Source organism: Anolis sagrei, chromosome X (genome assembly GCF_037176765.1).
Source record: "Anolis sagrei isolate rAnoSag1 chromosome X, rAnoSag1.mat, whole genome shotgun sequence".
Classification (NCBI taxonomy): Eukaryota; Metazoa; Chordata; class Lepidosauria; order Squamata; family Dactyloidae; genus Anolis; species Anolis sagrei.
The window spans coordinates 103,259,991-103,273,359 of NC_090034.1; the positions used below are offsets into that span (position 1 = coordinate 103,259,991).

A 13,369-nucleotide genomic window follows, 5' to 3' on the forward strand; every position below is an offset into this window, starting at 1 on the left:
GAATCACTGGGTTGTTGTAGGGTTTTTTTGGGCTATATGGCCATGTTCTAGAGCAGTGGTTCTCAACCTTCCTAATGCCGCAACCCCTTAATACAGTTCCTTATGTTGTGGTGACCCCCAGCCATAACCCTAACCTTATTAATCGCCATATAAATAACGATCTTCAGGATGTATTTTCATTCACTGGAGCAAATTTGGCACAAATTCCCGGTGTGCCCAAATCTGAATACTGGTGGGGTTGGTGAGGGGATTGATTTTGTCATTTGGGAGTTGTAGTTGCTGGGATTTACAGTTAACCTGCAAACAAAGAGCATTCTGAACTCCACCAACAATGGAATTGAACCAAAGTTGGCACACAGAACTCCCATGACCAACAAAAAATACTGGAAGGGTTTGGTGGGCATTGACCTTGAGTTTGGGAGTTGTAGTTTACCTATATCCAGAGAGCACTGTGGGCTCAAACAATGATGGATCTGGACCAAACTTGGCACGGATACTCAATATGCCCAAATGTGAACACTGATGAGGTTTGAGGAAATAGACTGACATTTGGGAGTTGTGCTTGCTGGAATGTATAGTTCACCTACAATCAAGGAGTGTTCTGAACCCCAACAATGATAGAATTGGGCCAAACTTCCGACACAGAACTCCCATGACCAACAGAAAATACTGTGTTTTCTGATGGTCTTTGGCAACCCCTCTGACACCCCTTCGTGACCCCCCCCCCGGGGTCCCGACCCCCAGGTTGAGAAACACTGTTCTAGAGGCATTCGCTCCTGACGTTTCGCCTGCAGATGGAGTAGCTATAGGGAGCCCCCTAAGCCCAGTCATAGCTATTTTCTACATGGAACACTTTGAAAAACAAGCTCTCGGAACAGCAACAAAAAAGCCCACGATATGGTTCAGATATGTGGATGACACTTTCACCATTTGGAGCCATGGAGAAGAAGAACTCAACAGGTTCCTGGACCATCTAAACAGCATCCACCCAAACATCCAGTTCACCATGGAAAAAGAAAATGATGGAAGACTGCCTTTTGTCGATGTCCTAGTCATCCGTAAACCAGATCAACAGAAAACCCACACACACAGATAGATATCTACATCAAAACTCCAACCATCACCCAAGTAAAAAAAGAAGCACAATTAAAGCCTTGGCAGACTGCAAAAAGAATCTGGGAAGCCCACCTCCTCCAAGATGAACTGAACCAACTCAACTGGGCTCTCCAGGCCAATGGAGACTCCACCTCAGACATCAGAAGAGCTGCAAGACCAAGAACAAGCCACGAGAATAAAGACAAAGATCCACCCAGAGGAAAAGTGTTCTTGCCATACATCAAGGGAACCACTGACCACAGAGGGAAGCTGATGAGGAAACACAACATACAAACTATCTACAGACCCACCAAGAAAATCCAACAATTGCTACATTCAGCAAAGGACAAGAGGGATCCTCTCACTTCTGCAGGAGTCTTATCGCGTACCATGCAGCTGTGGACAAGTCTACAGAGGGACCACCAAACGCAGCAGCATTGCCCAGACACAAATCAAGGAACATGAAAGGCACTGCAGACTACTTCAACCAGAGAAGTCAGCCACAGCAGAGCACCTGATGAACCAACCTGGACACAGCATATTATTTGAGAACACAGAAATGCTGGACCACTCTCACAACCACCATGTCAAACTACACAGAGAAGCCATTGAAATCCACAAGCATGTGGACAATTTCAACAGAAAGGAGGAAACCATGAAAATGAACAAAATCTGGCTCCCAGTATTAAAAAGACTCTACAATTATAACAGCGAAACAATAGAGAGGAAACAAGAAGGGACATCTAATCACCTCTCAACAAAAGATTGCCCCAGACACTGCCAGGCCATCAAATGCTAATCAAGGTGGTCAGTTGAAACATTCACACCTGGCTCCAACAGACAAGAGTCCTTTGTCCCACCCTGGTCATTCCACAGATATATAAACCCATTTTCCTAGGTCCAACAGACCTCACTACCTCTGAGGATGCTTGCCATAGATGCAGGCGAAATGTCAGGAGAGAATGCCTCTAGAACATGGCCATATATCCCGAAATAACCTATAACCACCTAGCTGTTGATTTGTTTATATGCTGTATAGAGAGAAATCCAAGCAACTTCGTATTGACCTGGGTTGACAAATTGCACTTAGGCTGATGAATGGTTTACCAATTAGGAAGGAATAGGATTTAGACAATTAGCTTTTACTTACTTGGTTCCTATAATATACTGACTAATGCCTTTGGAAGGAAAACTCATTTCTGTAGCTGTTGTCCAAAAATAAATGGCCCCGCTGTTGTTGCAGAACAGTATTGTTCCAAGTATCCTCTTTTCAGCGGGGCTTCGGAGGAGGAAGTTGTATGGAAACAGACTAAACAGGAAGTGATCATTTTCATTTAGGATTGAAACGGAGACAATGGAAGAAGTGGGTGGGTGGAAATTTCCTTGGGCGACTTGGTGGAACAGATGTCTTTCAAGGGAAGCTGACTTACTCGGGCCCCATTAATCTCCTCTTTGGGGCTCAAAATAACAAGACACCTGTCCTTGTATAATGCTACTACTTTCAGGCTAGAAGCCTTCTTTCAGTTGAGTCATACACTACATTCACTGCAGAGCACACATTTCCTGCCAACTTTCTCATCTAGAGAGAATGCTGTGAAGATCTATTTTTAAAGACAGAGTGCAATTGTTGTTCTTTCTAAACAGTATCATATACCTAACAAAGGTAGATAGATGAAGTTTGGGTCATACTGACAGATACTGAAACCAGATCATAGAATCATAGAATCAAAGAGTTGGAAGAGATCTCATGGGCCATCCAGTCCAACCCCCTGCCAAGAAGCAGGAATATTGCATTCAAATCAACCCTGACAGATGGCCATCCAGCCTCTGTTTAAAAGATTTCATACATGATTCCATTCATTCCTTCTAAAAGCTTGCAAAATATTCCCCATGCCCCCTGAGGACACAGGTCCACAGTCTGGGGGTTCTCCTGGGTCCATCGCAGGTGCTTGAGGCTAACCAGTGACTGGGTGGACCTTTGCACAGTGAAAATTTGTGCACCAGCTGCAACCATACCTCAAAAAACCTGACTTGGCCACTGTGGTCCATGTCTTAGTCCAGTGGTTCTCAACCTGGGGTCCCCAGATGTTTTTGGCCTACAACTCCAGGAGTTGAAGGCCAATAAACTTCTGGAGACCCCAGGTTGAGAACCACTGTCTTAGTCATATCCAGAATGAACTACTTCAATGCACTCTACAGGGGTCTGCCTTTGAAGATGGCTCGGAAACTGAAGTTAGTGCAAAGGTCAGCAACCAGATTACTCCAGATTATTAACTGGGGTTAGCTTTAGGGAGCATACTATGCCCCCCCCCTTTTTTTTCCATGTCAGGAGCAGTTTGAGAAACTGCAAGTTGCTTCTGGAGTGAGAGAATTGGCCATCTGCAAGGACGTTGCCCAGGGGACGCCCAGATGTTTTGATGTTTTACCATGCCCCTATTAAAGCAGCTCAACTGGCTGATAACTATCGGAAAAGAGTTTTACTTCCAAAGGCATTAGTCAGTATATTATAGGAACCAAGTATTATAAGTAAGGTTATTACTTATAAAGCCATATATGCTTCAGGTCAAACCTATCTTCGAGACCGCATCTCTAAGATCTGCTGGGGAGCTCCTCTTCTTGGTCCCACCTCTGTCCCAAGTGCAGTTGGTGGCGACAAGAGAGAGGGCCTTCTCGGTGTTGGCCCCCCAGCTCTGGAATGCTCTCCCTAAAAAGATGAGGTTATCCCCCAGCCTTCAAGTTTTCAAATCAAATCTGAAAACATGGTATTTCAAGCAGGCATTTGACCATGTTTAGAGCCCTATCTGGTATTCTTGAGGACCTAAGTGATTTGTTCCATCCCAGCAACTTACTGCAACGATGTTAGTACAGTTTATTTTTATATCAGCAGTCATAGCTGCGTTTTATTAAATCTTTTAAAGGGGTTGGGGATTTTATATGATGTTTTGTGTAATCTTGGATCCCTCGGTGGTGCATTGGGTTAAAGCACTGAACTGCTGAACTTGCTGACCGAAAGGTCGCAGTGTAAATCCCGGGGAGCGGATTTAGCCCCAGCTTCTGTCAACCTAGCAGTTTGAAAACATGGAAATGTGAGTAGATCAATAGACACCGCTCCGGCGGGAAGGTAACAGTGCTCCATACAGTCATGCCATCCACATGACTTTGGGAAGTCTACAGACAACGCCGGCTTTTCAGCTCAAAAATGGAGATGAGCACCAACTCCCAGAGTTGGACACAACTGGACTTAATGTCAGGGGAAACCTTTACCTTTGCCTTTATGTGTTTTTGTTATTGTGCTATTTTTTCTTATGTATTTTCTGTATTATATGACTGCACTGTTGAGTGCTTTTGTAAGCCACTTAAGTATTATTATTATTATTATTATTATTATTATTATTCCATTAAGCATAGGCCAATAGCTAAGGGGCTACTTGGGCTTTACTCTGTCTTTTAACTCATTCTCTTTTTTTAAATCCAAATGTGAAGGGTCAACTAATGCATGGCATGGGAGACCTATGACTAAGCCAATTAGTACCTGTCTTTTGCAATGGGAGGGATTTAGATTGGCAGGAGGAAAAACTAGCCTCTCTATACCTCAACTGAAATCCAGTGTCCCCATTTAGTGGAAGAAAAAGACTGTAGGAGGTCAATCATATGTGTTACTTCTAAATCTATCTTTTTTGTGTCTGCCTCCAACAGCTGAGCACCACAGGAAGAGTAGTCGTAGTATATAATTTATTGTGCGACCATAGGTCATAACAACCATAAAGGGAAATGGGGGTGCTTTCAGTTTCTGCTGCATAGAGTTTAAAGGAAAATTAGTCCTGTGTTTCTTCACATGAATCAGAGTTGAAAGAGACCTCATGGGCCATCCAGTCCAACCCCCTGCCAAGAAGCAGGAAAATAGTATTCAAAACACCCCTGACAGATGGCCATCCAGCCTCTGCTTAAAAGCCTCCAAAGAAGGAGCCTCCACAACAGTCTGGGGCAGAGAGTTCCACTACTGAACATCTCTCACAGTCAGGAAGTTCTTCCTCATGTTCAGGTGGAATCTCGTTTCATGTAGTTTGATGCCATTGTTCCTCGTCCTAGTCTCCAGGGCAGCAAGCTTGCTCCCTCTTCCCTATGACTTCCTCTCATTTCTTGATCCCTGGCCCTCATTGTATCTCTTCTCAGCCTTCTCTTCTTCAGGCTAAACATGCCCAGTTCTTGAAGCTGCTCCTCATAGGGTTTGTTCTCCAGACCTTTTATCATTTTAGTCGCCCTTCTCTGGACACATTCCAGCTTGTCAGCATCTCCCGAATTGGACACAGTGTGATTCCAGGTGTGCTCTAACCAAGGCAGAATAGAGAGGGAGCATGACTTCACTGGATCTGGACACTAGATCACTGCCTGGTCTTCTCTTCTCTAGCTTCTTAAGTTATTTCCCATCAAACAATATAATCCAACCTTCTTCTCCCAGTGCAGAAAATTCACAGAAGCATTCCTGCAATAATGTTGCTTCTAAGGGTTCCAGGAGAAGAATTTAAACCTTTCCTGACCAGAAAAAGCACAGCTGGGAGTGTCTTAAGGGCTCGACAGCCATGAAAATACCACTGTGGGTCCTTCTATGGCCCTGGGATTCCTTCCCTTACATATCCAGTCCTTCCTAAGAGACTTTGACCCACCCACTTCCCATCTCATAGGGCTTGTTCTCCAGACCCTTGATCATTTTAGTTGCTTGTCAACATCTCCCTTTTCTGGACACGGTGTGATTCCAGGTGTGGTCTGACCAAGGCAGAATAGAGCATGGGGAGCATGACTTCCCTGGATCTAGACCCTATGCTGCTATTTATGAAGGCCAAAATCCCATTATTATTTTTTAGCTGCTGCATGACATTATTGGCTCATGTTCACCTTCCTTCCCACGAGGACTCTAAGATCTTTTTCAGCCATCCTGCTGTTGAGCCAGACATTGTCCCCCATTCTGTATCTTTGCACTTCATTTTTTTCTGCCTAAGTGGAGTCTCTTGCATTTGTCCCTGTTGAACTTCATTGTGTTAGTTTTGAATTCTACTCCTGTCTTCTGCAGTATTAGTTCTCTATCCCAATTTGCTGTTGTTCTGCACATTAGAAGAGTAGAAGCATGTAGCTCTGGGGGACAAGGCCATACATGTTTAAATTGATATGTTAATTGTTTAAATTGATATGTTATGTTTATTATTATATGTGTAATGCAGCATTGTATGCCATGGATTGTAAGCCACCCTGAGTCCTCCACTGGGGTGAGAAGGGTGGGGTATAACTATAGTATAATAATAATAATAATAATAATAATAATAATAATAATACATGGAATTCCTGCCTCATATCTCTACTGAACCAAGTCTCAAAGTGTCTGTGTTGCGTCTTGTTTCATTACACCTCATTTCTGATCCCAAGCATTTTGGGTAAGGAATACTTAACCTTTACCAGTCACGTTTATTTATTTATTAACAGTATTTATATTCCACCGTTCCCAATCCACAGGGGATTTGAAGCGCGTTACAATGCACATATACATGGTAAACATTTCATGCCATTAGACATACAACATTTATAGACACAGAGGCAATTTAACATTCCAGCTTTTGGGGCTTCATGACGTTATGCTCAATTCTGGCCACAGTGGGAGCTGCTGCTTCACTGTCCACTTGTCCTTTAATGGAGTACTGCGTCATTCTTATGCACACTGCTGGAAGGGGTTTTTTTAATGGGTTTTTATTTTTTGGTCGTGTCAGGAGCAACTTGAAAAATTGCAAGTTGCTTCTGGTGTGAGAGAATTGGCTGTCTGCAAGGATGTTGCCTTGTGGGAGGCTTCTCTCATGTCCCCGCATGAGGAGCTGGATCTGATAGAGGGAGCTCATCCACGCTCTCCCCAGATTCGAACCTGTGACCTATTGGTCTTCAGTCCTGCCAGCACAGGTGTTTAACCCACTGTGCCACCGGGGGCTCCTTTTTATGGTGTCATAAATTAGTTAAATTAGCCTCCCCACATAAAGCGGAACCTAAATTTCATACTTGACAGATGCAACTGTCTTTTGGGCTGCAATAGGTCAACAGCAAGCTAGACTATTAATGGTCGGGAGCTCACTCCAACCCAGGCTAACTTCAAACTCATGACCTCTCGTTCAGTAGTGATTTAATGCAGCTGGCTACTAACTAGCTGCACCACAGCCTGGTCCTTTCATTGGGCTTCTTGATTTGTTCCTTGTTCACAAATAAAATTGTGTGAAGCCCCATTGGTTCCACAACAGAGCTTAAACCTGTAACATGACCTGCTGTTGCAAGTGTCACTCTGAGCTAGTTTTAGTACCTTTTTCCTTGAATGTAGGACTGGCTAGGACCCAAACAATCCTGATTTCTTTGCTGTGTTTTATTTACTGAGAGAGGAAAATACCCTGTTGCATTTGTGGCAATGTTTCTCCACTGAATACAATATAGGCTGCATCTGGGATCTTGATTTAGAGGAAATGCAAATGGCTTCTTTCTTATCCTTTATTGGATGTCATATTTGTTGCTGTTCTGGTTTCTTCGTCAGTCTGATGAAGGTATCGGATGTTCATGTTATTATTTTTTGAGAACTCATAAATATGTTTACTGTGACAGGCAGTATCATTCGAAATGTTTTTCTTACGCATTTATGTGACTATTGCAAACTGAGGCTGTATTTTGTTTTCTGTTACTGTTATGGTTACTTTGCTGAGACCTCATAATATCCATTACTTCCTTACTGATATATTTGCATGTTTCTACAGAAACCAAAGCCTAAGCCGCGGCCATCTATCACCAAGACGACATGGGAGAGCAGTTATTTCGGGGTGCCTTTGACCACTGTAGTGACACCAGAGAAACCAATTCCCATTTTCATTGAGAGATGTATCGACTACATTGAAACAACAGGTAAGATTTGTTTGTACCAAGAAGTTGCCATTGAACATTGATCTTGGGTAAAATCAGTTTGGTTAGCTGGTTAGCTATTATCAGTTCTGAAAACAGAACTATTCATAAAAGAGTTTGACTCCATTTGGCAAGAGGACTAAAGATAGATAACATGTTATTTAGTAGATAAAATATTTTTTGCAGTTGGCCTTGTTTTGACAGAGTAACATGCATACTTTGGTTCAAAAATGATATCTTGGTTCTATATTTTAACTTATTTCGGCTAAGATGACCAATTTGTCAGTGGATGTCTTAGAAAAAATGTGTTTTTGCTGTCTCTGGTGTATTGTTTCTTTAAAAACAAAAGCACTTTTGCATACACACAACTTCTTTCAAAGACTCAATAATCCTGGAGTTGAACACTTTCTAAATACCATATATACTCAAGTATAAGCTGACACGAATATAAGTCGAGGCACTTAAATTTACTTCAAAAAGCTGGGAAAACATTGATTCTCGAGTATAAGCTGAGGGTGGGAAATGCAGCAGCTACTGGTAAATTTCAAAATAAAAATAGATACCAATAAAATTACATTAATTGATACATCAGTAGGTTTAATGTTTTTGAATATTTACATAAAACTGTAATTTCAGATAAAACTGTCCAATTGCAATTAAACTATTATTCTAACCTTCTTCAATGTAAATGTGCTTACATATCCTTCCAATAATAATAAAGAGTAAAATAATGGAAATGTAATAATAGTAATAATATAGTAAAATAATAAATGTAATAATAATAATAGAGTAAAAATACTTGTAATAAGAGTAGTAGAGTAAAATAATAAATATACATAATAATAAATAGAGTAAAGTAATAAATGTAATAATAATGACAACAATAAAGTAAAATAATAAATGTAATAATAATAATAGGGTAAAATACATGTAATAAGAGTAGTAGAGTAAAATAATAAATGTAATAATAAAGAGTAAAATACTAAATATAATAATAACAACAATAAAGTAAAATAATGCATGTAATAATAAAGAGTACAATAATAAATGTAATAATAATAATAGAGTAAAAATACATGTAATAAGAGTAGTAGAGTAAAATAATAAATGTAATAATAGCAACAATAAAGTAAAATAATGAATGTAATAATAATAGAGTAAAATAATAAATTTACTACTAATAATACAGTAAAAATACATGTATTAAGAGTAGTAGAGTAATATAATAAATGTAATAATAATAAATAGAGTAAAATAATAAATGTACTAATAATAATAGAGTAAAAATACATGTAATAAGAGTAGTAGAGTAAAATAATAAATGTAATAATAATAATAATAATAGAGTAAAATACATGTAATAAGAGTAGTAGAATAAAATAATAAATGTAATAATAATAATAATAATAAATAGAGTAAAAATACATGTAATAATAATAACAACTACAACATAGTAAAATAATAAATAACTAGGACTCAAGTAGAAGCAGAGGGGGGCTTTTTCAGGCTAAAAAAGGGGCTGAAAAACTCAGCTTATACTTGAGTATATACGGTATGTCTTTTTCATCTTATTTTCTCCACTGACTTTAAAAGTCAGGAGAAATAGTTTATTATAGAAACAGAATTTGGAAACTATGCCTGCTGAGTTTTGTAGGCGTCTAAATTAATGCCGTCGAAGCTTGAACAGCCTGTAGATAATGTAGGTGTTTGCCTCGTGCATCACAAGTGTGTCTGCCTTTTGCTGACTCCTCCAACCAGGATCTTGTGAGATCAGAAAGATGATTCCACATTACATGGAAAGCTGCTTCCTTCTGCTGCTTTTAGCAACAACACTAACATATTCAGACAGTCATGTATAAATAGCTGCAACAACAAGGGGGCTTTTTGTGTCTGTGTTCCTTCATTCTGTTTCCCAACCAGGAGAATGAAACACCTTCTGAATGCTTTCATATTCTCCTGATTTCCTGGTCCTTTTTCCCCATGACTCTGTAGAAACCGACGTATCTTTTGACAAGTTGACAGGCTGTATTATCAAGACCTCAGCCACAAGCAGAGAAAAGTTAAAGCAGAGTGAGGCAGATAAAACTATTCTGAATTCTTCGGCATTGCGTCTCATATTTGTGGAAGCCAGCTTCGGATTTTCTAGGCAACCGTCTTGCATTAGACTGAATAAATATTTCAAATTCCTGAGTGTCAGCAAAACATTTGATGGCATGCAAGCTGAACACCTTTTAGTCTGTTTTGCTTGGGCACAATACTGAATTCTTGCACTAAGAGAACTTTAATCACTTCCTGTTGTTAGGACCGTGTTTTTGAAATCTTAAAAGTACTCTTACATCTTTCTGATTAGACTTAAAAGAGTATTGAGAGCTCTGGCCCCATATTGTAATGTGAACCAGCTGCAACTCGACTACCCAAGAACTGAAATCATGGTGTTTGTCAAAAGACCCAACCAAGCTTCACCTCTTGAGTTAAGATGGAAGCCAAATCAAGCAGGTTCCATGCTTCCAATATCTGGGGATAGTCCTCCATTCCTCCAGCAGCAGAAAAGCCTATGGAGACCATATGGCGGAGGTTGCACAAACGAGCTCCTCTGCTATACAAAAATATCACAGGTCAAAAGGGGGACACTACATACCCACCTCAGAGTTTATGATCTTCTGGGGAGGCCCTGCTCTTGGCCCTGTCTCTGTCTCAAACACGCTTGGTGGGGACGAGGGACAGGGCCTTCTTGGTGGTCCCCCCCCCCCCTGTGGAACTCACTCCCCAGGGAAGTTAGGTCATCTTCATCCCTCCTTCATCCATCGGAAGAGCTGCAATACTGAGAACAAGCCACAAGAGTCAAGAAAAGATCCACCCAGAGGAAAAGTGTTCTTGCCATACATCAAATGAACCACTGGCCGTATAGGGAAGCTGATGAGGAAACACAACATACAAACTGTCTACAGACCCACCAAGAAAATCCAACAAATACTACGTTCAGCAAAGGACAAGAGGGATCCTCTCACTTCTGCAGGAGTCTACCGTGTACCATGCAGCTGTGGACAAGTCTACAGAGGGACCACCAAATGCAGCATTGCCCAAACACGAATCAAAAACATGAAAGGCACTGCAGACTGATTGAACCAGAAAAGTCACCATAGCAGAGCACCTGATGAACCAACCTGGACACAGCATACTATTGGAGAAGACAGAAATGCTGGACCACTCTCACAACCACTATGTCAGGCTACGCAGAGAAGCCATTGAAATCCACAAGCATGTGGACAATTTCAATAGAAAGGAAGAGACCATGAAAATGAACAAAATCTGGCTAGCAGTATTAAAAACCTCAAAAATTACAAAAGCAAAACAACAGAGAGGAAACAAACAAGGACATCTAATCACCTCTCAAGAAAAGTTTGCTCCAGGCACGGCCAGGCTATTATATGCTAATCAAGGTGGTCAGTTGAAACATTCACACCTAGCTCTAGCAGACAAGAGTCCTTTGTCCCACCCTGGTCATTCCACAGATATATAAACCCATTTCCCTAGTTCCAACAGACCTCACTACCTCTGAGGATGCTTGCCATAGATGCAGGCGAAACATCAGGAGAGAATGCCTCTAGACCATGGCCATATAGCCCGAAAAAACCTACAACAACCCAGTGATTCCGGCCATGAAAGCCTTCGACAATACATTATCAATTGTCCTTTAACCTGATTGTCCAAAGGCCTGGTCCCACAGCCACGTTTTAACCTTTTTTCTAAAGGTGAGGAAGGATGACAATGACCTAATTTCCCCGGGGAGCAAATTCCACAGGCGGGGGGCCACCACCGAGAAGGCCCTGTCCCTCGTTCCCGTCAAGCTTGTTTGAAACAAAGGTGGAGCCGAGAGCAGGGCCTCTCCAGAAGACCTTAAGCTCCGAGGTGAGACGTAGAAGGAGATATATTCGGACAGGTACGCTGGACCGGAGCCGTAAGCAACTTGCAGTTTCTCAAGTCTCTCCTGACATAAAAAAAGTCTTCTATCTTAAAACGTAAGATTTGCAACAGGAAATGTATGGTATAAGTGGATTGGATTGGAGAGCTTGGGTTACCCAGGCAGCTCTCCCCACAGGTCATGGGTGAGCTACTGACACAGCCCTAAACTTCTTGGAAGAGAGATAGCATGGTGCTTTCAGTAGTGCTTAAACCTTTGCACTTTCAATCACGACTCCTGCAGCCAAAAACCGAATAGTTACTTTCCAGCAGCGGCTTCGGCCTAGTTTGAAATCTGGCCTCGCCCAAGTCGTAGTCTTTCAAACTTCGCTTCTCATCAACTCACCTCTTTGCTGCATCCATAATTGATATAATGTGCCTAACTCTGGAAGTTCAAACAGAATATGGATTCTTTTTATCCCTTGCAGCAACAGTAGGTGAAATTGGATAACATCTGTGGACTGTTTTAATATTTAATTATTAGCCAGGTTGATCTTGAAGCCTTAAAAGAAATCCTTGCAGGATGTGGGTCCCTATAGGATAAATGTTCGGTGAACCTTGGGGCGAAAAACTGCAGAGCAGACTTATAAGTGACAGATCTGATCTCTTATTTACATCAGAAATAAGAATGTCAGGTTGGCTGTTACGTGGCCTAAAAGAAGGCACTTAACCTTCTAGCTGAGTCCCCACTTCCTCCTTATAAGGAGGGATGTTGGCTGTGGTTTGGCGTTGTGGTATGAGTGGTATTTGCTTGTGGCTTTTTTTGATTACTTGTTGAAACCGTTCCTTCCCCCCGTGGTTGGCGGGCGGCTGTGTTAACCCACCCGTTTACAAAAAGGTTGCTGATAGCCCTGATCATTACGAATAACCCCGACCTCTTACGGAAATGAAATATCAGTTGGCACTCTGATTAGCGCAGGAGTTGAATGTGTTGACATATGTATATGTGCACAAGCGACAATTTATAGAACTGTCACTGCCAAGAGATAAAGAGCATATTTGTTATTAGAAAGTAGGCATTTCCCAGCAAACCAGAGTTGCGGGTAAATGACTGTGATCGATTGAGTTGTGTGCATCATACGTAATTATATTGTTTCAGCTTAAGTTGTTTTCTGCTGCAGAAGGAAGGTTGGGCCAATTCTGAGTTATGAACCCATTATGACTTCGCAAAGTCATGTATAGGTCGGTGTTGCAATCCAAGACACTTTTGCATGAGGATTATTAACAGTAAAGCAGAGCTTCTTTACTACTAGAAATACTGTTAAAGTTGATTTTGCTGTAAGTTTTTTGGGCTGTATGGTCATGTACAGAAGCATTCTCTCCTGACCTTTCGCCTGCTTCTATGGCAGGCATCCTCAGGGTTTACAATATCATAAGCTGCTGACACATCTATGAAGAC

The 13,369-nt window shown here is 41.3% G+C and overlaps 1 protein-coding gene across 1 annotated transcript in view; it reads left to right on the forward strand.

The window, feature by feature from the left end:
• The window catches only part of LOC137094971 (rho GTPase-activating protein 35-like), a 118,111-nt gene that overhangs the window by 67,698 nt on the left and 37,044 nt on the right, over window positions 1–13,369 (forward strand). The window contains exon 3 of the mRNA XM_067461046.1: window positions 7,869–8,013. Within this exon, the coding sequence (XP_067317147.1) occupies window positions 7,869–8,013 (145 nt within the window). The remainder of the gene's footprint in view (window positions 1–7,868; window positions 8,014–13,369) is intronic.